Genomic DNA, 23,764 nt, shown 5'->3' on the forward strand with positions numbered 1-23,764 from the left:
CTGAGGTACCACCATGTCTGAAAATACATGTGTATCAGGGTAGAGCATGGCTGAAAATGCATACATTAGTGGGAAGCATCACACAGAAATGCATGACTGGTGATAAGCTGTTTTTAATAGTGTATTTTACATTGCTGTAACCCACTCTGGGACCATTTTGTTGAAGGGGTGCATGATAATAAATATAACAGCAACAGCTTTGCGAAAACGTGCAAATTGCCTACAAATGTGCAATACTGGGAGAAATTCACACTAAAACGTTGATGAATTTTCATGAGAACTTTTTTGTTTGTTTTTTAAATAAATGGGAAACTGATGTGGGAATGTAGAGAATCAGAGACTTAAAAAAATAAATAAAACACTGAGAGGAAACTGAATTGAGAAACTCTCTCATTCCTACCTTTACCTTACTGACCTCCCTGACCCTAACCATCCAGAATATTTGAAGATTCGGAACAGACGGAATAAAGTATTTCTTCACACGGCACATAGTTAGACTTTGGAATTCGCTCCGGCGAAAACTAGGGGTGGCCACCAATTTGAATAGTTTTAAAAGGGGATTGGAGAAGTTCGTGGGGGGTTAGAATATCAGTGGATATCAGAAGTTCATAGGGGGAGGCGTAAGGATAGCAGTGGGGTTCCCATAGACTTCCGGTTGGCCGCTGTGAGAACAGGATGCTGACGAGATGCATCTTTGACCTGGTCCAGATGTTCTTACGTCCATCGCAGCATCCCTCAGAATCCGATATAGGAGCCAGCCCTGCCCTGCCCCTACTTCTGCTGTTGCCCCGTTTTCATTCCATCATTCTGCCGCTCACCTTTGCTGCTTAACTCCTCTCCCTTCTCTGCAGCTGCTACATAGACCAGCAGGTGACGCGCGTGGCGTGGTTGAATCGCTCCAACATCCTGTATGCCGGCAATGACAAGTGGTCCATCGACTCACGGGTGCAGCTGCTGACCAACAGCCCCTCGGAGTTCAGCATCATGATCACCCATGTGGACGTGTACGACGAAGGGCTCTACACCTGCTCCTTCCAGACACAGGACAAGCCCCACACCTCGCAGGTGTACCTCATTGTGCACGGTATTGCTATTATTATTACTATTACTAGTGTTACTGTTATAATTTCATACCCACCCTCTACCAGCAGCAGCCCCAGGGTGGGTTAAAAAAATTCAGAATTCAAAATCCTTTCCTGACGGCACCAGGTGTTTCTCCAGCAGTATTTCTCCAAATTGCCCAACTAGCAAAGGTGCAAAAGTCCTGCCATCTTTTGCATCTGACTGTGTAGGTCTAGCTCCCCAGAACTCTGCCCTCCATCTCAGAGGAGAGCTGCACTTTGGCTCAAGACAACTTGGAATCTCTCTCCAGCTGTCAAAACCAAACAAGAGACTGCTCTCCTCCGCTGGTTCCCAGCCGCCTGCGGGATTTCTGCAGCATTGGCAAAAGCCACAACTGCAATACTAGCCTACCCCATAATTACACCCAGCCCCCCCCCTTTTCCCACGGTTGCTGGAGCTGGGAAGCCAGTACAATAGGAGCTGATTGGACCCCGGTCCGGAACGAGGCGCCTGGGCGTCAGGAAACAGCTGTTCTCAGCTCCTCCATCATTCGCCGTCGCCTACGTCACCCCAACCTATCAGGGCAGACAATGGGGATCATTAGGCCCAGTCAGGAAAAAAGCAATTTCTTTTTCGGGGGCTCTTCCGCTGGGGCAGAGAAAGCAGCTATTGGGAATTAACCCCGAAAGCACTAGCCTGAGGATTTGATGAGGAGGCACTCAAAATGCAGCTGTTTCTGGGGTGGGACAGCTATTTATAACAAAAAAAAGGCAAGCAAAGTGGCTGACATCACGACAGGAAGACTAGTATGTATTGCAAGGACCCCTGGAGAAGGGGAGGGGGTTGCAATGCTCCTTTGCTGACCCCTTGGCCAGGAGTGACATTGCATTTTCTCCTGCGGAATCCCCATCTGCTGTACCCTGGCCACTAAATGTTAGTGATGTTGGGTGGGAAAAGAATATGTAACCCTCACTGTAGTCCCAAGTGCAGGGCTTCACATTGGTGTTAATGGCAATAATAGAATAAATTAAAGGGAGACAGCTGGGGGCATCATCAAGTCAGATATGAAGGCTCAAAAATCAAACCTTCATTTCTCTGCATGCTGGCCGGTGTCCAATGGGACTGGTAGGGTGGAAGGCAGGGAGCCCAACAGTAGATGGCGCCAGAGCCTGCTAATTCCAGTTATGTCCCCATCCTCCTCCCTCCTGAGTTCCACAAGGGCCACACTGAGACTAAGGAGCAGCAGGAGGAAGCTGACAGCCAGGGCCACCCCTGGGACTGAGTGGAGGTAGTAAGGCAAGCAGGTGCAGGCTGGCTAAGAGCAGACTGGGGTTGGCTGGGCAGTGTCCCACCATCCCAATGGACTAGCTTCCACTGTCTCTCTGTCTGTGTGGGCCCATCCTAGATAGTTACTCTTGCTCACTCCAGGGCATGACAAAACACTGAACATAATCAGTGTCAGCTCTAGGTTTTATGGGTGCCTCTATGCAAGTTGCCTTCAGCGAATGAGTCTTTCAACAGTGTTCCTGCTGCCCATTTGCTTGCCCTCTGCCTCCAGACCCAGTCTGCAGGAGAAAGAGGGCAAGACGAGCCAAGGGTATCCACAGCTCGTCATTGCACTTGCCAAAACTCATGCGGGTTGGAGAGGGCAAGTGAACAAACAGTCCCAGCAGAGAAGGACGGGGAGGAGCAGGGGCAAGGATTCTTAGAAACAGCAGAAGCAGATTCAGGGCAGCACGACTGGTTCCTACACACAGGGCCCAGGGGGCAAGAGGGTGTCTTCCCACATCCTTCCCAAAGCCTAGGATGTGCTGGGCTTTGGGAAGGAGGTGTGAGGCTCTGAACAGGGTCCTAGACTCCTCCTTCCTCCTTCCCAAAGCCTAGTTAATGCTTCCCCAGCTTTGGGAAGGAGGCAGGAGGGATCTGAGACCCTGCCACAGCCACACGCCTCCTTCCCAAAGTCCAGCACCTTGCTCACCTGACATCAACTTTTGGCCTTTGCCATATTACCAAGGTGCTCCCTTGCCCCCTACTGGAAGTTGAGGCTCAGCTGGTACCCAGTGATGCTGATACCTGGCATTACCACTGAATGTAATATGTAAGAAGAGAATTTGAAGACAAGCCTGTAAATGGTTACTAGCCATGCTAGCGATGTTCTGCTTGTTGTAGGCAAAATGCCTTTGAACCCCACTTGCTGGGAATCATGACTGGGGAGAGCAGTGTTGTGTTCAAGTCCTGCTCATGGGCTTCTCATAGGCCTCTAGTTGGCCACTGTGAGAACCGAATGTTGGCTTTGGTGGGCTTTGGCTTCTTATGCTCTTAAGTAGTCAAGCAACCAGAGCGTAGCTTTTTCAGTCAAACACAATCATTTGTTAATTGCTGCAGGGCAACTGGCTGTTCAAAACCTCAGAGACACTGTCCTTGGGGTTGTGTCAAGGAAGACAGTGCACCCTAGTGTTGGGAGGCCAGATGCGCCTTGATATTCACTGCCTCTCCCCTCCAAACTCTGCAGTCCCTGCTCGGATCGTGAACATTTCGTCAGCAGTGACCGTGAACGAGGGAAGCAACGTGAATCTGCTCTGCCTAGCAGTGGGGAAGCCAGAGCCGACGGTAACTTGGCGGCAGTTGAAAGGTAAGGGAGGCTGGAGAGGGGAGGGAGGCTGAGGGTATCCCCTTTGTCCCCTATTCTGGCAGAAACTTACTCACCCCTCTGAGCAACTGGTTTCCTCTGCAAATGAATGAAGGCAGGAAGAAGGAAACCTGTTTACAGATTAGAACCATATGAACCCACCCAGACCCTGAAATCGCCACCTGAGGCCCTTCTTTCTGTGCCTCCTCCATGGGAGCTTCAGAGCGTGGCAACATGAGAAAGGGCCTTTTCTGCAGTGGCTCCCCATTTGTGAAATGCTCTCCCAGGGAGGCCTGCCTAACACCTTCACTGTTCTAGGTGCCCGGTGAAAATGCTCCTCCTCAACCAGGCTTTTGGCTGATTAGCATTGTATGCCCCTTTAAATGTGTTCTTTAAATGTGAGAGGGGGTATGGGTTTTCTTTGTTCCGGTTATTGTTTTTATTATGTCTTTTGTGTTTCCGTTTTGTATTTTCATGCCTTGAGATCCGCAGATGAAGGGCGGTATGCAGATCTAATGAATAAAATAAATAAATAAAATCAGAGCCGACGATTGCCTACATCTCAAAGCAGGTTTTGCCCCAATAAATGAAACTCGCACCCATGTATATCTGTTAAGCAGGTGAAATTTGGTACTGGGTACAGAAATTAGCACCTCCTCTTTCTTTATTTTTTAAAAATAAGTAAACAAACAAACAAAGTTTCCACTCCTTAAAATTGCAGAATGGGCTTGAAAGAGTATCTTCAATGGTGAGTGAAATCCCAGAATTGGGGCAGAAAAGATATTGCAGTGGCAGAGAGCCAGTGTGGTGTAGTGGTTAAGAGCAGTAGTCTCTTAATCTGGGGAACCGGGTTCGCGTCTCCGCTCCTCCACATGCAGCTGCTGGGTGACCTTGGGCCAGTCACACTTCTCTGAAGTCTCTCAGCCCCACTCACCTCACAGAGTGTTTGTTGTGGGGGAGGAAGGGAAAGGAGAATGTTAGCCGCTTTGAGACTCCTTAAAGGGAGTGAAAGGTGGGATATCAAATCCAAACTCTTCTTCTTCAGAGAGTGAGAATCTAATCCCCTGCTAAACATAGCCCCCTCGCTCCTCCCCATGACTTCTACAAGGCAGTGCTTAATTATTCCAGCTGCAGAATGCAGCTTTTCCTCTTTTTCTTGGTGCAGAGCTTTGATTTGTTTATCAGCAAGCACAGCTCCACCTCGTAGGCAAAACTGCTCCCCATGCTTTAGCACACATAGCTTGTGGGGTGTGTGGGATTTTCACACTTACGATACTGGGATTTGATTTTGAGTTTTGACGAGTTGTGTTCGAGGAGTGAGGAGAATCAAGCAGCAATTGAATCTTGCTGGGAAACCTAAGATACAGACTCACAGGAAGATGGAATAAATCCTCACCTGGTTTTGATGAATGAGCAGTATCGTGAGCTGCACAGGGGTGACAAACCGCTCTAAACCCTAGTTCGTGCCTAGTGTCCTCCCAGGCTTTTAAACTTTTAAAAAAGCCTTTCAATACCTTAAAGCTGATATTGATTCCTATTTTAGTCTCTAATTTGGTAGGGTTTCGAGTATTTTATCTGTACCCTTATAGAAATGTGTGTGTGTGTGTGTGTGTGTGTGTAAGCATGTGTTATTTAATCTGCTTTGACGTTTTAATTCATGTTGTGCATTGCCTAGAGGACTAGTTGAACAGCTGGCTAATAAATGTAAATAACAAATAAATAAATAAAACATATTTCAAAGGCATTCCCAAACATCTCTACAAAGGCAGGAAGATGAAAATAAAATCAGGGGCAAATGGGAACACTGATTTCCCCAGGGACACAGTTCCCAGAAAATAGGCGGCAGACCTTGGAAACACGAATGGCAGCACGACTCAGCATCCTTGGATAGAACCTGACATTGCTGGTAGCTGCCTACCTGCCCTCCTGCTTGCTTGTCTCTCTGGGGCTGGCCACGTTAGGCAGTTCAGAAGCTGTCATATTGATGTCCCCATAAAGCCCTGGTGAGGTCCTACATTGGGGCCTTATGCAGGTGGTGCTGTGGTCTAAACCACTGAGCCTCAGAAGGTCAGCGGTTCAAATCCCTGCAATGGGGTGAGCTCCCATTGCTCTGTCCCAGCTCCTACCAACCTAGCAGTTTGAAAGCACGTCAAAGTGCAAGTAGATAAATAGGTACCGCTGCAGCGGGAAGGTAATCGGCGTTTTCGTGCGCTCTGGCTTCTGTCACAGTGTTCTGTTGCGCCAGAAGCAGTTTAATCATGCTGGACACATGACCTGGAAAGCTGTCTGTGGGCTAACGCCGGCTGCCTCAGCCTGAAAGCAAAATCAGTGCCACAGACCCCATAGTTGCCTTTGACTGGACTTAACCATCCAGGGGTCCTTTACCACTGCCTCACCTATATTGTGGCCTGATGATGATGATGATGATGATGATGATGATGATGATGATGATTTATTTGTACCCTGCCCATCTGGCTGAGTTTCCCCAGCCACTCTGGGCAGTTCCCAATCGAGTGTTAAAAACAATACAGCATTAAATATTAAAAACTTCCCTAAACAGGGCTGTCTTCAGATGTCTTTTAAAGATAAGATAATGGCTTATTTCCTTCACATCTGAAGGGAGGGTGTTCCACCGGGCGGGCGCCACTACCGAGAAGGCCCTCTGTCTGGTTCCCTGTAACCTCACTTCTCGCAATGAGGGAACTGCCAGAAGGCCCTCGGAGCTGGACCTTGGTGTCCGGGCTGAACGATGGGGGTGGAGACGCTCCTTCAGGTATACAGGACCGAGGCCGTTTAGGGCTTTAAAGGTCAGCACCAACACTTTGAATGTCAGAATGGTCTTGCTGTTCGCCACTGGAGCCTGCTGTAATCCCAATTGGGGTTGGGTTGTGGGGTGCTGGTGTCAGACGGGTGCACGCTGGTGGGAACTCTGAAGGTCCCCTCCTTCCTGGTGCCAGCCTTGCTACGAGAACAGGGGTGGTTGGAGCTCATCCATTTATCAAGCCCCCGGGAGAGAGGCCGTCCCTAGTTGCTGGGATGTGTTTGGCTTGGTAGGTCGCAGGTTGTGCAAGCTTGTCCCTCCCCTCTAAGCCACAACCCCCTGCGCTGTTGTCACAGCCCCGGTGCGAGGCAGCCCCTGCGTGTCCGAGGTGTGGATAACAGTGTTGCTGTCATATGTGTTTTCTTGTGTGTAAGTCTGTGTTTGTGTCTGTCTCCCTACTGCTGGCCCTGACCCCCTCCCCGCCACCCCCCTCCTCCCTCCCCAACAGATGGGTTCACCAGTGAAGGGGAGTACTTGGAAATCACGGAAATCAACAGGCAGCAGGCTGGGGAGTACGAGTGCATCACAGTGAACGGAGTCTCAACACCTGATAGCAAGCGGGTCCTCATCACTGTCAACTGTAAGTGGTCCTCATATTTGCCTCCTAGTTCTGTCCCCTTCAGCCAGATCAAGGGTTGCAATGTCTGGGGCATGGAGCTTCAGCTATAAAGTTAGGGATGGATGGATCTGTCTATTTCAGTTTTCTAAGTCCCCTCCCCCCAATCTTATCATAACATTGAGTTGCAAGGGACCCTGAGGGACATCTAATCCAACCCCACTGCAATGCAGTCCCACATTGTTTTGTTTTTATTATTTTTATTATTTTTGCTTGGTCCGAGTATGTCTGACCGGGCAAGAAAGATTTACAGCAGGCAGGAACTTCTGAAGGTCGGGTTACAGTGTGAACGAGCTGTAAGAGCTGATTATTTTCGCCCAGATAACGTTCCGGTGGGAGTAGCCAGGCCGCCGGGCTCTCCATGGATTACTATGCCTCCAGGGAGGAGGCGAAGGCGGCGTAGAGACAGGAGGCAAAGGCGGGGTTGTCGGGCTGGCGTCCTGGTAAGATTACAGAGGAGTCCATCTAAACCACCACTCCCCAGCATATTTCTTGCCAATGTGAGATCTCTTGCCAACAAGATGGATGAATTGAGGTTGCAGGCAGCAAAGAACAGCCTTGTAAAAGATTGCTGCGTTTTATTTGTCATTGAGACATGGCTTCAACCGTCCATACCAGACACAGCTATTCAGTTGGAAGGCTGGGTGGTACATCGTCATGACCGAGGCATGGACTTCGGAAAAACCAGAGGAGGGGGGCTGTGCGTATATGTGAACAAATGCTGGTCCAATAATTCTAAGACTGTGGGCAGTCACTGTTCACCGGATTTGGAATATGTGGCTGTTAAATGTAGACCAGCCTATCTCCCTAGGGAGTTTACAGCTGTTATGTTAACTGGTGTGTACGTGCCACCAGATGCCAATGCCAACTTGGCTTTGGGATGCCTGCAGAGCCTTATCAGCAGCCAGCAAGACAAGTATCCTGAAGCTGTGCACATCATTGCGGGAGACTTCAACCATGTAGAACTTAAAACAGTGCTCCCAACGCTCTATCAGCATGTGAAATGTCCCACAAGAGGGGACAAGACACTAGATAAAGTTTATTCGAATGTAAATCACGGCTATAGGGCTTTACAGCTGCCACACTTGGGCCAGTCCGACCATATGTCTTTGTTCCTGGTACCAGCATATATCCCACTCAGGAAACGGGCTCCCACAATATTAAAATCTGTTAAAATCTGGCCTGAAGGTGCTATTCACCAGCTGCAGGACTGTTTTGAGAGAACTAATTGGGATATTTTCGATCGTTCAGACCTGGAGGAGCACACGGCGGCAGTTCTGTGCTATATCAATCACTGCACAGACACTGTCACAGTAAACAAATCCATCCGGTTTTATCCCAATCAGAAACCCTGGATGAATAGAGAGGTCCAGGGCCTGTTGCGGGAAAGGAACAGGGCTTTCAGGTCAGGCGAGGTGCAGCTTTACAGTGTGGCAAGAGCAAACTTGAAGAGGGGTATTCGACAGGCAAAACGGGATTATAGGCTGAGGATTGAGGACAATTTAAGGAGCAACAACACAAGACAGATGTGGCAGGGGATTCAGCACATTACCAACTACAAACCTAACCTTGGTGCTGTCGACGGTGACCCTTTGCTGGCGGAGGAGCTTAACCTCTTCTTTGCTCGCTTCGAGAAGGAGCCACCTGAGACGCCGGTATTACAGCCACCAGCCCATAGGGGCCCCTCATTCACGGTAGAGGAGCATGAGGTGAGAAAGGTATTGAGGATGGTGAATCCGAGGAAGGCGGCTGGACCTGATGGCATCACTGGAAAGGTGTTGAAGGGCTGTGCGGATCAGCTGGCGAGGGTCTTTACTAAGATCTTCAACAAGTCCTTACACCAGTCTATTGTCCCACCCTGCCTGAAGTCGTCAACTATTGTCCCTCTGCCTAAAAAATCCACAATCAGTAGTTTGAACGACTACAGACCAGTTGCACTGACTCCAATCATCATGAAGTGTTTTGAGAAACTGATGCGCCGTCATATTATTTCCTGTCTTCCATCAACTTTTGACAACTACCAGTTTGCATACAGGGCAAATAGATCCACAGAGGACGCTATCACCACCACTCTCCATGCTGCTCTGTCCCATCTGGAGCAGCCGGGGAGTTATGTGAGGCTGCTGTTTGTGGACTTTAGCTCAGCTTTTAACACTATCCTCCCCCATAGACTGGTGTCCAAGCTAGAGGCGATTGGACTCTCCAACTCCACCTGTCTCTGGGTTTTGGATTTTTTGTCAGAACGTTCTCAGAGGGTTAGAGTAGGGTCACATATGTCCACAGCCCTTAGCCTTAACACCGGCTCACCACAGGGTTGTGTGTTGAGTCCCCTGCTCTATGCTCTCTATACGTATGACTGTACAGCCACCTATTCCAGCAACAAAATCATCAAGTTTGCTGATGACACTACGGTGGTAGGGCTCATTTCAGGAGGGGATGAGTCCGCCTATCGGGACGAGGTGGAGCGGCTCTGTGTTTGGTGTGGAGAGAACAATCTGGCTCTTAATACGGCTAAGACCAAGGAATTAGTGGTGGATTACAGGAAAAAAAAGGCGGACATTCAGCCCTTGCATATCAATGGGGAACGGGTGGAGAGGGTGGCGGAATTCAGGTTTTTGGGAGTAACTATCGATCAGGGCATGACTTGGAGCGCAAATACCACTGCTCTGGTGAAGAAGGCCCAGCAGAGAATTTATTTCCTCAGACTTTTAAAGAAGAACAATCTGAGTGAGAGACTGCTGGTGTCCTTCTACCGAGGCTCCATAGAGAGCATTCTTACATACTGTATTTGTGCTTGGTTCTCCAGTTGTACAGCTAGGGAGAGGAAGGTGCTCCAGAAGGTCATAACCACAGCACAAAGGATTATTGGTCAACCTCTCCCATCTTTGGAAGAATTGTACGGTTCCCGTTGTCTTAGGAAAGCAAACAACATCCTGCAGGATTCATCTCACCCGGGATACAGTCTGTTTGCACTACTGCCTTCTGGCAGGAGATATAGAAACATCAAGTCAAGGACAAATAGACTGAAAAACAGTTTTTACCCGAGAGCTGTGGCCCTTTTGAATGCTGTAACTCGATAGTGTGACCTGGGAGATTGATGGGTGTGGGTGTGGCTGGAATGTGGTTTGTTGGTTGTTGTTGTTGTTTTGCTTTTGTTGTTTTTAAGGGATGGCATCCAATTTCGTTGCACTTGTGCAATGTTGCACGTGTGTAATGACAATAAAGAATCTATCTATCTATCTATCTATCTATCACATCCAATTTGAAACCGTACCAGACTCTGCTTAGTTTTGCAAAGATGTTTTATTGCTGTTTAAATGTAATCCTCTACATTTTTGCAGTAATTTGTGGTTTTGTTTCTTTAAAACCCTCACAAACATTAGTCAGAATGTTTAATGTGTGTGGTGTAGTGTGGTGTAGTGGTTAAGAGCAGTGGACTCGTAATCTGGTGAATCGGGTTCGCTTCTCTGCTCCTCCACATGCAACTGCTGGGTGACCTTGGGCCAGTCACACTTCTCTGAAGTCTCTCAGCCCCACTCACCTCACAGAGTGTTTGTTGTGGGGAAGGAAGGGAAAGGAGATTGTTAGCCGCTTTGAGACTCCTTCGGGTAGTGATAAAGTGGGATATCAAATCCAAACTCTTCTCTAATACAGATTTCTAAGGCAAAACTTTTCATTTACAGTTTTTTCCTTCATATATATTTTTTACAAAGTGATTTCCCCCAATATAATACATTTCTGCATATTATTTTCACAATTATATGCATTTATATACATGCTTTACTCTTGTGCATACATGCTGTGCATTCACTTGGCTGGAGTAATTTTGCTATGGAGCATATGGGGAGTTTTATGGGGAGGGTTCTCCCTTTACTCTTGTGCGTCTTATTTAGTTGGAGAACTGCATCACAAAATTCAGGAAAGTGTGAATTTCAAAGGCTTGCTGTGTTTTGGTTTGAGAAGTGGGTCTTAGGTGACTTCTCAGTGAAATGCAAACAGAATTGAATTTCTCCTCCAACCTTAGCTGAGACCCAGCCCTTAACTGGGAATCAGGAATGCAGGAATGACTCCAAAGGTGAGCGTGGAGCTGCAAGTGTTTTCACTGCCTTCCACTTCCCCATCTCCTCCCCAGCTTTCAATCACAGGGTATTAACATCTTATGTACCATGGGACTGACCTTTGCTCCCTTAATAATGGTCTTTTCTACTCCTCCCCTGGCTAAACTACACACTACCTATGAGATTATTGACTGGATCTCTTGTAAGAGATCCTGGCTGGATCTACACTGATCTGTAAAAATGCTATTAAAGGCTATTTTTAAAAATGTCCTATTGCTCTCAATGCAATTTCCCAATGGCAATGGATCACTGCTCTGCAGCGCACATTTTAATAACGTGTTTATAACGCTTTAAATGATGTGTACAGATGAGTCCCCTGATCCATATAGATATAACTGCTGGGGTTCCAAATTAGAACTGGCCCTGGGAGAGGGATGCTTAACTCTTTCCCACCCTATCTTGTCCCTAATATAAATCACCTCCAAGTTTCTGTTAGCCCTGAACTGGGAAGGGGATTGAGGAGTTTAAGTATCATCCTCTTCTTTCTGAGACATCACTGGCCAATTCTCACAACCTATTTGGCAACATGGGTGCTCAGAGCTGGTTTACACACATGGTGGAATGAAGTAATAAGGAGTTGTGAGTTGTTAGGCTGGGCTATAGCACTTCAGGCTGCTGGCAGGGAGGCCCGTTTTTAAACAGTGGGGGGAAAGATGGCCTTTAAGATGTGCAGAGCCCAGATTCTCAAAGGCTTTATAAATATTGACCAGGCTCTTGGATCGATGGCTTGAAAGGCTAAAGAAAGTTGGGGCAAGTTCTGGGGCACTAGAGCCATAGGCTTAGGATCACCACTTCCTCTCTCTCTCTCTCTCTCAGCAGAGGCCTTTATGATACTAGGTGAAAAGGCACATATTATGCAGTTGGCATTGTCCCCTTCCCTTCCCTTAAATCTGTGATAGTGAGAGAAGCAGCAAAAGGGCATGAAGAGGAGAGGGGGGTTTTTTCCTCCCTCCCTCCTATCACTCCCTTGCACAGGCAAACATTGTGCCATGGTGTAGGGGTTTATGGGAGATGTGGTTCTTCCAAAGACATCTTCTTTTGGAGGATAATAATAATAAATTTTATTTATACCCCGCCCTCCCCAGCCAAGACCGGGCTCAGGGAGGCTAACACCAAATATAAAAACAATTGATTGAAATACAGCTTTAAAAAACAAGATTAAAATACAACATTAAAGCATTAAAATGCAACCTCATTTCAGTGGAAACTCAATCAAAAACTTTGGGGGGGATAAAAACGTCAAGTCTTCACCAAGGCTAACTATCCAGACTGGTCCTACATGGGCTAGAAAAAAGCCAGGGAAGTCCCCAAATAAGAGTTCCAACACAGAAGGAGAAAGGAAAAAAGAAAGAAGGGAAGGGAATCAAATTGATTCCAAGCCAAAGGCCAGGCAGAACAACTCTGTCTTACAGGCCCTGCGGAAAGAAGTCAGATCCAGATGCCAGGGGAAGGTCTGTCGTTCTGTGGTAGAGCATCAACCAGATTCAACCCCTGGCGTCTCCGGGTAAGAAAGCCTAGAGACCTTCTGTCAGTTAGTGTTGGCAGTGCTGAACCATGTGGACAAATGATCTGACTCAGTATAAGGCAACTTCCTATAATGTTATGATAGGGGAGCAGGGAATTCTTCTCTGACTCAGATTTTTATGCAAGCCAGAGAAGAACTTTTGGAACTTGTACAGCTTTACGTTCCCCTGTTGTGTTTTCCCCAAGCCTGACTTGGGCCGCGTCCATACCATACATTGACAGCGATATGCTACCACTTTCAATGGCATGGCTTCCCCCAGAGGATTCTGGGAATTGTACTGTGTTAAGAGTGCTGAGGGTTGTTAGGAGGCCTCTGTTCTCCTCACAGAGCTACAATTCCAAGAGTGCTTCAACAATCGATCTCTGTTTACAGGGAACTCTGGGCATTGCAGCTCTGGGAGGGGAACACGGGCTTCTTAAGAACCTTCCCCCTTAAGAAACTACAGTTCCCAGAATTCTTTGGGGAAGCATCTCTACCAGAGGTTGGCAACTGGAGACTATCTGTTGAGGAACAGCTAAGACGCCGCATATCGTGACTAATATATGCCTCCCACATCAACTGTTGTCTCTTCCTAGACCCTCCAACCATCACAGATGTAAAGGACTCACGTATCCCAATGGGAAAGAATGCACTTCTGCGCTGTGAGGCCATGGCTGTGCCACCTGCAGAATTCCAGTGGTTCAAAGACGACAAACAGTAAGTCATTCTTCTGCCCATTTCTTGGCCCTGGCCAGAGATCCATAACGTTGATATCCCTCCAATACATTTGGGAGGGGGAATCGCAGCTTAGCGGCTTTGCAACAGGGAAATCCTAGGCTCAGTCACTTACATCTCCAAGTTGAAAGGATCAGTTAGCAGGGGAGGGGAAAGACCGCTGCCTCAGACCAGGCAGAGCTCCTGCTAGGGGTCCAAATAGCATAAGCAGCTTTCTGTGTTCCTTAAGGACCTTTTGGCACAAGCCATTTCTTCTCCCCAGGGCAAAATTGGTGTGGTGTAACCACGTGGTGGAATGTGGTAATGATGTGGACCGAACTACTGCAGGTGTAGGGGGTGTGCGTTTGAATGCTCCTCCATGTACAATGACAAAAAGGCCCTTTAAAATACTTGGAGTAAAAAAGACCTAGGTACAGTGGGGAGAAAGATTCTAACTTTGGCCTGCTCCCTTTATATGCTAGTTTTCTACTTGCAGGGATGTTCTCCCCCACTTTTTGGCAGCATTAAAACATGACGCCCCCCTCCTGCCATCTGAAGTGGTACTGTCCATTCTGTAAACTCAGTATCGGTTGTGCTGCAGGCACAGTCCAAGCTATTGTGCTTGGTAATTCTCAGCAACCTTCAGCACCCTGCAGTTCCCTGGATTCTCTGTGGGAACCAATATCTTGCAAGATAAGACCGGCATAAGCTTTCATCAGAGGTGCATCCCAATTCTCCAATCAGGGCTGGCTGCTGAGCTTCTTGATCTTGTTTCCATCTGGCAAGACAGTCGTTACTCTCCAGCAGCCTTTCTCAAACTCGGGACCCCAGATGTCATTGGACTACAACTCCCATCACCCCTAGCTACCAGGACCAGCAGTAAGGACCCAAGTATGAGAAAGTCTGCTCTGCAGTTGTCTTTTTCTTTGCCCTCCTCCAAACTCTCCTGTTTAAACAAATAAATAAAAAGGAAAAGGAATTACAGGACTGGCACTCAAAAGTCAGTGTGGCAGCACAGGCAATGATTGTGGAAGGCCCCAAATTCAATCTCTGCAAAAAGGATCAAGGTGGCAGATGATGGTAACGACCCTTCTCTGCCTGAGATCCTGGGGAGTCGTGGCCAATCAGAGCTCTGAGATAGGCAGGTGGATCACCTGACCTAGTAGAAGGCAGCTTCTCTTTTCCCCCTCCCACCATGTAACTTCGCTGTGCGTCTCATTAGTTAGACAGCACCGCATGCTTTAACCTTCCAAATGGCAATCTTATTAAACAAACCCACGGCGCGTACTCATGGTCGCTTAACGCAGATTAATTTGTAACTCTCCAAGCAGAACACGGCCCATCAGTCACGTATAGTCCCCCGTCCCCCGGGGGGCTTGATAAACCGTGTGGTGTGGTTGCCTGCCTGGGATTGGGGGGGGGGAGAGAGGGGAGCTGTTGTCAAGTCCCCTGGCAGGCCCTGGCGTGTGATGAGTGGGTTGTGTTCACCTGGTACAGGTGGGAAATGGCAATTTGTATAGGTTTGTAGCAGGCGTGGCCAATGCTGTACAGCCCACCTGGTGGTGCTGTTCTGCAAAAATTCTCATCACCCTTGACCATTGGGATGAGGGAGAGATTTGATTTAGTTCACATTTAAAGGGGAACCCATCAAATTTGCCCTTCCTGAAACAAAAAAGCAAACCCAAATATCACGCTTTCCCGAATTTTGCAATGCAGTTCTGCAGTCAAGCGATGGGAACAAAGGCTAGGGGGAATGTGCACATTTGGCATAGGGGTTCCATTCCTGGGTGGCCTGGGTCGGCAGAGTGGGCATAAGCCCACTCCACCCTGTTCTGCCTCTGTTCTGCCCTCTTCTGGGCTTTGGGAAGGAGTGTGCTGGAGTCTCCTTCTTTGGAAGTCTTTAAGCAGAGGCTTGACAACCATATGTCAGGAGTGCTCTGATGGTGTTTCCTGCTTGGCAGGGGGTTGGACTCGATGGCCCTTGTGGTCTCTTCCAACTCTATGATTCTATGATTCTAAGGAGGTGCGGGGGCTCTGGCTGGTCCTAGAGCCCTCTCACCTCCTCCTAAATATGGGAAAGTGCTAACTAGGTTCTGGGAAGGAGGAGGAGGGCACTAGGACCCTGTCAGAGTTCTCATGCCTCCTTCCCAAAGCCCAGAGCCTCACTTACCAGTCTTTGAGATAGCATCCCACCCCACCCCCCCCACCAGCTCAGCACCCAGTGCATGAGCACCACTTGCACAGCTTTAAATTTGCCCCTGGATTTTGCTCTTTTCCATGTTTGCATTCATTTGTCAACTTGGTAGGAAGGAGTAAGTGCTGTGGGGAGAAAAAGGCTCCTGGAGGAAGAGGCGGAGGGGGGAGGGGGAATTTCTGCGCTTAGCTGAACAGCTGAGGCCTCTCTTTCGGGAGCCGAGTTCTGGTTCTGCAGGGATTGACACCTGACAAGATGATTTGCAATTATCTCCCGATCAGCCTCCCAGTTGTTTCCCTCCAGTGTTCCCGCGCTAGCTTGGTGATAACAGTTCATGGTTCAAACCGCTTGCGTCTCAGGGGGGCTGTTTGTGGTTAGAACTGCTCAGCGAAAAGAAACCATGACTTTTTATCTTACTTTATTAGGAAACAATGACAGAGCTGTGGGCGCACTGAACATCAGGCACAAAAAGTCAGGGCGGAGGGTAGGAGGAAGCCACCCAGGAACACAAGGACATATATATATATACACACCCAGTGATTTGATAGCTGTCAGTAAAAGCAATGTGGAGTTTATACAAGAAAATTGTCAGAAGCCATAAAATTATGAAGTTCTGGTTGATGAACAAGCAACTGGGGTTTAATTTGAGCTGGGCCAAAATAAGGGCTAAATTGCATATTCCATGTCCAGATTCTCCCAATATTTTTGTTTTTACTTACAAAGCAGTGACAGCGGGCTCTAAATTTGATCAGAGTGGTAGCACTGGAGGGAGAGGCGATGTTTAACCTGAAAGGCTGTCACACGGGTGAAGGCAAAGGATTGTCCTCTGCTGCCCCCAAAGGGCAGGGTATTTGTTTGGTTGAACATTAAGAGAAACCTCATGACTTTTAAGAGCAGCTTAATAACAGAACCCCATTTGCTATAGGGGTGGTGGTTTCTCTGTGAGTAGTGGTGGGACAGCCATTTGTGAAGAATACTCATTTTCGATAAGGCTATCAATGGCTACCACCAGGTTGGTCAGAGGTGATAATGTTGCTAGAAGCCACAGGATGTGTGAGGGTTCTTGTGCTCGGGTCTTGCTTGTGGGGGGAAAGATAATAACATGGTTGCTGGGCTGCATTCGGTTTGGTGAGTCACGGGCTTTGCAGCTGTTCAAACCAAGCCAGGCTAGATGGCTTCATAGATTTAAAACTCAGGGGTGAGGGGAGAGAAAATAGCCTGGATAATAGGAGAGTCTGTATGTGGAATACTTTGCCTGGTAGGAGGGCTGGGATATACCATCCTTGCTGCCACATTTAATAAAGAAGAAGCTTCCCTCTCAGGAGTGGCAAGCAACAATACGCATGTGTGCATGCGCATTCACACACACACAAACACACACCACCGTATCAGAGAAAAGGAGGCAGGTGAATCCAGATCTACTGCCGCTGTGGGGGTTGTGGTCCAACAGATGATGGATCGCCTGTCTGACAGGCCAGAGCAGAGATAAACAGCCACTGGGACTGTGGGAAGGTGGTATAGAGAGGTGTGGAAACTGCAAAGGGAGCCCTTGGACTGCATTGGCCAATTCAGCCTCCTGTAGCTTTTGATTTCTGGGGATGCCTTTGAAGCACTCCCTGTCCAAATGCCTCCTGGGATTCGAAGGCTTCCAAAACACCTAGCCTTGTTTCCAGAGCACCTCCAAGGATGCATGAGCAAGCTGCCCCTTTGCGATTTCTTGACTTGGTTCGGACTGATACCTATGTGCGGTTTGCCAGAAAAGTGTCCCCTTTTGCATCTCCCCTGCCCACTTCCTCTGTCCCTGCTCCTCTTCTCCTCGCAAGTTACCAGCGGCGATCCAAAGTGTTTGCGCCATGGTGCAGGGAAAAGGATCTAGCAACGCAAATGCGCAAGAGGGTAAAAACCCCCTTTTTGTGCACTGGGATTTTGACCACGCACAGACGTGCCAGGGCACGTGAGCAGCTTCCAAGGGTTGCAGTGGTGGGAGGTGCGAACTAATAAACAAGGGCCATCACTGGAAACTTATATCTCTTTAGCAAAGGGCTAATTCTCATGCAAAGAAGCCAGGAAATAGAATGCTGATCGTGGGCAAATCAGGGACAGGGCATGAGATCAGTTGCAAGCTGGTATTTTCTATAATTCCCCATATTCTCAGAGCACAATGCTTTAACAATGTTACCCGCCCATGCTCTCCTCCCACTCCCTTTTCCTAGCAGAGTAATTGGCGGCGTGGATGGACTGCAGATCCAGAACGAGCGCACTCGTTCCATGCTGCTCTTCAGCAATGTCACCGCTCGTCATTATGGGAACTACACCTGCCTGGCTTCCAACAACTTAGGCTCCTTCAATGTCAGCTTACGGCTTATCAGTGAGTCTCTCTTCTCCTCTTCCTGCTACCACCTCCCCCATCCCTGATGGAGGTTGTGTCTTGACTGGGCCCACTATGAAGGGCCCTTCTCCTCCCAATGGCAGGTTTGCCTGCCACCACTTGCACCCTCAGTTTGGCTCCTAGAACCACTGGACTGGCTGGGCGTATGAGAAGTAGTGTGGGTGCGAGAGAAATTTGATCCACTTTGCATTGGAAGGTGAAAACTAGAACTTCCCAGAACAATGTTCAGCCCTCTTACAAAATACACCCATCTCTGAATTTTGCAATGCAGCTCTCCAAGCAAGTAAGGTGTACAAAACTGCACGCACTAGTAATGTGTGCATTAAAAAAACATGCATTGGTTAATGACAATAGTATACACAAAAGGCATAATATTAGGGGAAATTGCTTTGTAAACATGTTACGGTAATCAGACAAAATTGCAAAAAAAATGTGTTTATTAGGAGAAAGGTGTAAGGGAGAAATGCACACTATAATGGTGGTGAATTTTAAATAATAATAATAATAATAATAATAATAATAATAATAATAATAATTTATTATTTGTACCCGCTCATCTGACTGGGTTGCCCCAACCACTTTGGGTGACTTCCAACAAATATAAAAGCACAATAAAACATCACACATTAAAAGCTTCCCCTTCAGATGGCTTCTAAAAGTCAAATAGTTGTCTATTTCCTTGACATGTGATGGGAGGGCGTTTCACAGGGAGGAAGCCACTACTGAGAAGGCCCTCTACCTGCTTCACTGTAACATCACTTAGCTTTGCAGTGAGGGAACTACCAGAAGGCCCTGAGAGCTGTACCAAACAGTGGGGGTGGAGACGCTCCTTCAGGTATACAGGGCCAAAGCTGTTTAGGGCTTTAAAGGTCAGCACCAACACTTGAATTGTGCTCAGAAAAGTACTGGGAGCCAATGTAGAGCCTTTAGGACCAGAGTTATATGATCCCGGTGGCTGCTCCTGGTCATCAGTCTAGCTGCTGCATTCTGGATTAGTTGTAGTTTCTGAGTCACCTTCAAAGGTAGCCAAAAATATATATATTTGGAAAGTGATGTACGATTGTGGAGAATGGAACTTCAAAGACTGGAAAAACTGAGACACTGAGGGAACTCAAAATTGACACATTTGCCTAATCCTAGTAGAGAGGGCCAATTTTATTTCTAACACTCCGGTTAAAACAAACCCTTCTTCTCCTCCTCTTAGGACCAGGTTCTCTGGACAACATGGCAGCCTCCAGCATGGAATCTCCCCTCTTCCTGGGCCTGCTGTCATCCGCCTTTGTGACTCTGCTGTTTAAGGTTTAGGGCGGCTGGGGAAGTGAAGCAGAACCACGGAAGGAAACAGGTGAAAGGGAATGAATCCAAGAGAGGGAAAGAAAGAGAGAGGGGGGGAGGCATCTCTACTTTCTGGAAAAGATGAAGAGAGAAAGAGAAATGAAATTTATCAAGAACCCCATCACTGTGAGGGATAGAAGAAAACAAAACGAAACGGAAAAAAAATATGCATTTGTTTCTACAGCCATTTATCTTCACACTCCATCCCAGACACTCCCAGTTGAACTTGTTATTTAACACAACCGAAAAGACACAGGGCTCTATAGGGTTGACTGCAGACATTGCTCACCCCACCCTTCACCTCTGCGACTTAAATGGAACAGCAACATTTTCCTTCTTGGGCTGACGGGACCTTTCGTCCTTCGAATGCACAGACCCCGGAATACCGATTTCACAAAGGGTTTTGTTCTTTCTGTTATTTTAACCTCCTTTTTTCCCTTTTGGTTCCTTCTTTCGCTGTTGTTTGGGAGCAAGGATTTCAGCAGCTGACAACATTTAGGAGCTTCCCTTTCAATTATTATGATTTACAAGCTGGGCTGAGAACCTCCATAGGCGGTGGAATTCCTTCTGCCCCCTTCCAGATTCATTCAGACAGATTTGCAGGCCATTTGTTATTATTCTTTGCAGCCTGGGGCCAGGAAAACTATCAGCAATATTTGGAAGGCTGCTGAGCTCAGCCTAGGCAGGAAGGAGGTCTCCTTTGGGGCATTGCGAGAGAGGCTGACATCATATAAATGCACTCCGCCAACGCTGTCTGAGGACCAGCACCGAGAACCGAACCCGCAGCCCTTAGACACGACGGCATGCCAGAGTCTTTGGAAGAACTGTTAAAGGTCATAGAGCCAAGTCTGCTAAGTTTTTTGAGGCATGGAATTTCCACCCTTTAAAAAGCAGGGGTAAGAATGACCTTCTCCTGACAATGTTGATTGCCAGGTAACGTTATGCGGCCTATGGAGAGAAACCAGGAAGAGGGAATGGCTGGTTTAATTCTTTGTTTGGCCCAGGAATTTCCCTGCTTTTGACAGTGATTGGGTTGGGTTTTTGTTTTGTTTTTTCATTCATTGGGGGTGGGGTGTATATTTCCACTGGAAAAATCATTGCTTGGAACATCTGCCAGCTCTCTAAAATCAATGGTGTTCTTTTTCTGTACTTTTCACAAAATCTTTTCTCGGCAATTTCCCTTGAGCTAAGGACTCCCATCCCCCCCTCTACCTTTACACACACATACACATATGCACAAACCCACACCAGTATCTCTCCTCTGTATCTTTGTTGAACAAAAGCACCGTGGCACTTGAATTCTTCCTTATTTATGTCTTTATTCTATTTCCCTTCCTCTTTTCTTCTTTGCTCTTCCTAGTTCTCGAGTCATTATTGCTGATTGTATCTCGGGACCCCCCAGCCCTGACTTCAAAGGCTCCCTTTCAGACGGAATTATAATCAGGGTTTTGTGTATTCAGCACTTCTGCACATGCACCACACACACACACACACACACACACAAAGTCCAACGTTTGGGATAGAATTCAGCATTCGGATATGTCATAAAAAATAAAAGTTTCTAGTCCTTTTGTAAAGATAAGCTCGAGAATGTGTGGGAAATACCAGCGGGTATCTTTGTGGATGTGATGAGGCATAGCTAATCATAGATCCAGAAATGCAAGCAGCCTGGTAGAGTGGAGATTATAAATCTTTCCGCAGCCTGTTTATTAAAAGTCTCAGTAAAGGCAGTGATGCAGATAGGTACAGTCAAACCTTGGAAGACGAAGTTCCCGAACGTTTTGGCTCCCGAACGTTCTGGTTTGCAAACTATTTTGGAAAGCTCAATGTCCGACGGGGCTTCCGCGGCTTCTGATCGGCTGCAGAAGCTTCCTGCAGCCCATCAGAAGCCGCGCTTTGGTTTTTGAACGTTTTGGAAGTTGAATGGACTTCCAGAACCGATTCTGTTCAACTTCCAAGGTACGACTGTACTTTGGACTTTGAGGTCCTCTCTTTAGGTAGCAGTGTCTATCGCTTCACTTGCTTTACATTGCAATCTGCTGGCCCTGCTGTGACTGGGACTCCCTCCCGCTCATTCTGCCAAGTGGGGCCTTAAACACTTGCCCTGAAGTCCTGTCTTGATGGAACCGCTGCTATGAGGCTAATAATACCTCTTGTTTTCATGCTGGCCATGGAGGAGATTCTCCACTTCAGTGGCCAACACAGAAACACAAGAAACTGGCCCCTGAGCCAGTTAGCAAATCCCTCCTGCAGGATAGTAGTTTTTGTAGACTTATTTGCAAGGCTATGTGGGTGATCCTTCCCTGCAGATATATCCCCCATCCCCAGTACAATTGGAGGTTTCTTGAAAGAGAAGTTTCTGCTTGTGAGGTGTGCAGGTTTTTGCATGGTTTGGGCATCAAACTAAATGTTGTGGGAGATGCTGAGAACTGAAGAAATGCCACATGTGAGGCTAAGTGGCAAGTTTATAAGGAAAGCCCAACCCGTTGCAGCTGGCATTTAGTCGACACAAAATTGCATCTCCTTCTAGCATGCCACATGCCCATAAAGGGGTTGTGTTTCCAAATGTGTCAGGAGGAAGTCAACAGAAATGCTGAGGATCACTGGTCAGATGACATCTGCACCTTATTGGCCTTGCTTCTGGCATCTTTCCAGTTATCAGTGTGTCTCCCTGTTTTGTTTGTAGCTGCTGATGCCACTACGGAAGGAGGAAGAGGAGATGAAGGGTTGCTGTTTATGACTGCAGCCACAGATCTCCTATAACGTCTGTGTAGTCCAACCCTCAAAACTTATAAGATGTGCTTTGACTAGGTTAATAACAATAATAATGCATTTACAGTCAGCAATGGTAATGTAGCCTCTCAATCCACTTAAATGAAACTGCTTGTTTGTAAGATATATCGTGCAAATGCATGCAAATGTGTTCAGTTTCCACTGTCCTACACAAGTTGCTAGACCTCAGCATTTCTTGACACAGAATGTAGATTAGCAGAATAATGTTAGTTTCTTTTTAAACATGGAGTATCTACAGTCCTATGCAGCTGTGTACATGCCAAGATTCTGCAGGAGTACAGAAAACTCAGACTGTGGTAGGGGTTGATTTCAGTTTTCTGGGAATCCCAGCTTTCTTTCTTTTGGGTGAGGGGGAGAGCAAGTTCCTAGCTGTTATACTTATGGCTGTATGCTTGCAAAACTTTTTTGTGCTATGCCTGCTGAATCTCTGAAGCCAAAGAGGTGGCTGAACAAGATCCCAAGTGGTCTTAGCTCCTTGTCCCTCTCCTTGAGTAGCAGAAGAATGATGATGTAAAAATGGGGGGGGGGGTTAAAAAATAGTAGGATGAATTAAACAAGACGAGAAAAAATATATTGAGTTCATTTGCATAGTTTATGCATATTTCAGAACTGGGCTTTTCTTGGTGCAGAATTTACATTCTCTTGCTGCAGAATTTTTCATTTGGCAGTCAGTACACAGAGCCCTGGTTATAATTGAGAATCCAGAGCATGCACACACATGATGCATCACCACCACCCAACAAAGGCAGAGTGGTGGGATCTTTTCTTCATCTCCAGAAGGAAGGCGCTCTAGTTCTCGCCTTGTTAGATTCTACTCTGGTATCGTGTCAGAGGCATCTCCTCCTGAATAGCATTTCCTTGTCCCTCCTACATTCTCAAGGTTATTGCTGTAGCTGGAGGTGCTCCTGGCGCTCAGCAGAGGTGGGAAAGCCCATGTCAGGACAGGGATGGGAAACCTGTGGCCCTCCAGGTGTTCTTGGACTCCAGCTCCCATCAGCCTCAGCCAGCATGGTTGATGATCAGGGATGATGGGAGTTGCAGTCTTAAGAACTATGGGTTCCCCAGCCCTACAGTAGCAGATATTGGGGGGATTGGTGATGTTCAAATTGTGCCTCCAGCAGAAAGGAGGAAGCGTGGCACTCTGGTATTGCATATGGTGCTTGGATCACTGTAGAGACTCGCTTGTGCTTGCTTGTGTTAACATCTGATTGCTGTACATGCAGAAGTGGGGAGTGAGAGAGAGGCATCTGTCATGTAGGTGAGCATGCTGGCCAAGCCAGCACAGGGTTTCCATTCACATTAAAAACCCTGGTTGAAGCAGGAGTCTCTCTTGAAGCCTTATTTGCCCTTGCTGGGCTTGCAGAATGGCTGAGTACCAATGATAACTTATCAGAGAGCTAGAGGCGATCTTGTGGAGCTTTCTCACCTTCAATGCATGGGGGTTTTGTTTGTTCTTTGTGGCCTGCTGTGGTCTCTAGCCAAAATGTTCATTGAAAGTTCCACAGTGCTTCAACGGTAGCAGAGGAAAGCCAAAAGGAGCTCCAGCCAGGGCACCCAGGATTGTATGAGCTGCATGTGTGTTTTGGTGA

At 47.4% G+C, this 23,764-nt stretch overlaps 1 protein-coding gene across 2 annotated transcripts in view; it reads left to right on the forward strand.

The window, feature by feature from the left end:
- Positions 1–20,871, forward strand: part of IGLON5 (IgLON family member 5) — a 131,491-nt gene extending 110,620 nt beyond the window's left edge. Inside the window, exons 3-8 of one of the 2 annotated variants that reach the window (XM_053398175.1) lie at positions 852–1,084; positions 3,575–3,694; positions 6,961–7,092; positions 13,347–13,467; positions 17,872–18,026; positions 19,252–20,871. In XM_053398175.1, the coding sequence (XP_053254150.1) occupies positions 852–1,084; positions 3,575–3,694; positions 6,961–7,092; positions 13,347–13,467; positions 17,872–18,026; positions 19,252–19,352 (862 nt within the window). In that variant the 3' untranslated portion in view covers positions 19,353–20,871. The remainder of the gene's footprint in view (positions 1–851; positions 1,085–3,574; positions 3,695–6,960; positions 7,093–13,346; positions 13,468–17,871; positions 18,027–19,251) is intronic. The other variant, XM_053398176.1, reaches the window with a different exon arrangement.
- The last annotated feature ends 2,893 nt before the right edge of the window (positions 20,872–23,764 follow it).

This window comes from Podarcis raffonei, chromosome 8, assembly GCF_027172205.1.
Source record: "Podarcis raffonei isolate rPodRaf1 chromosome 8, rPodRaf1.pri, whole genome shotgun sequence".
In the NCBI taxonomy this organism is placed as follows: Eukaryota; Metazoa; Chordata; class Lepidosauria; order Squamata; family Lacertidae; genus Podarcis; species Podarcis raffonei.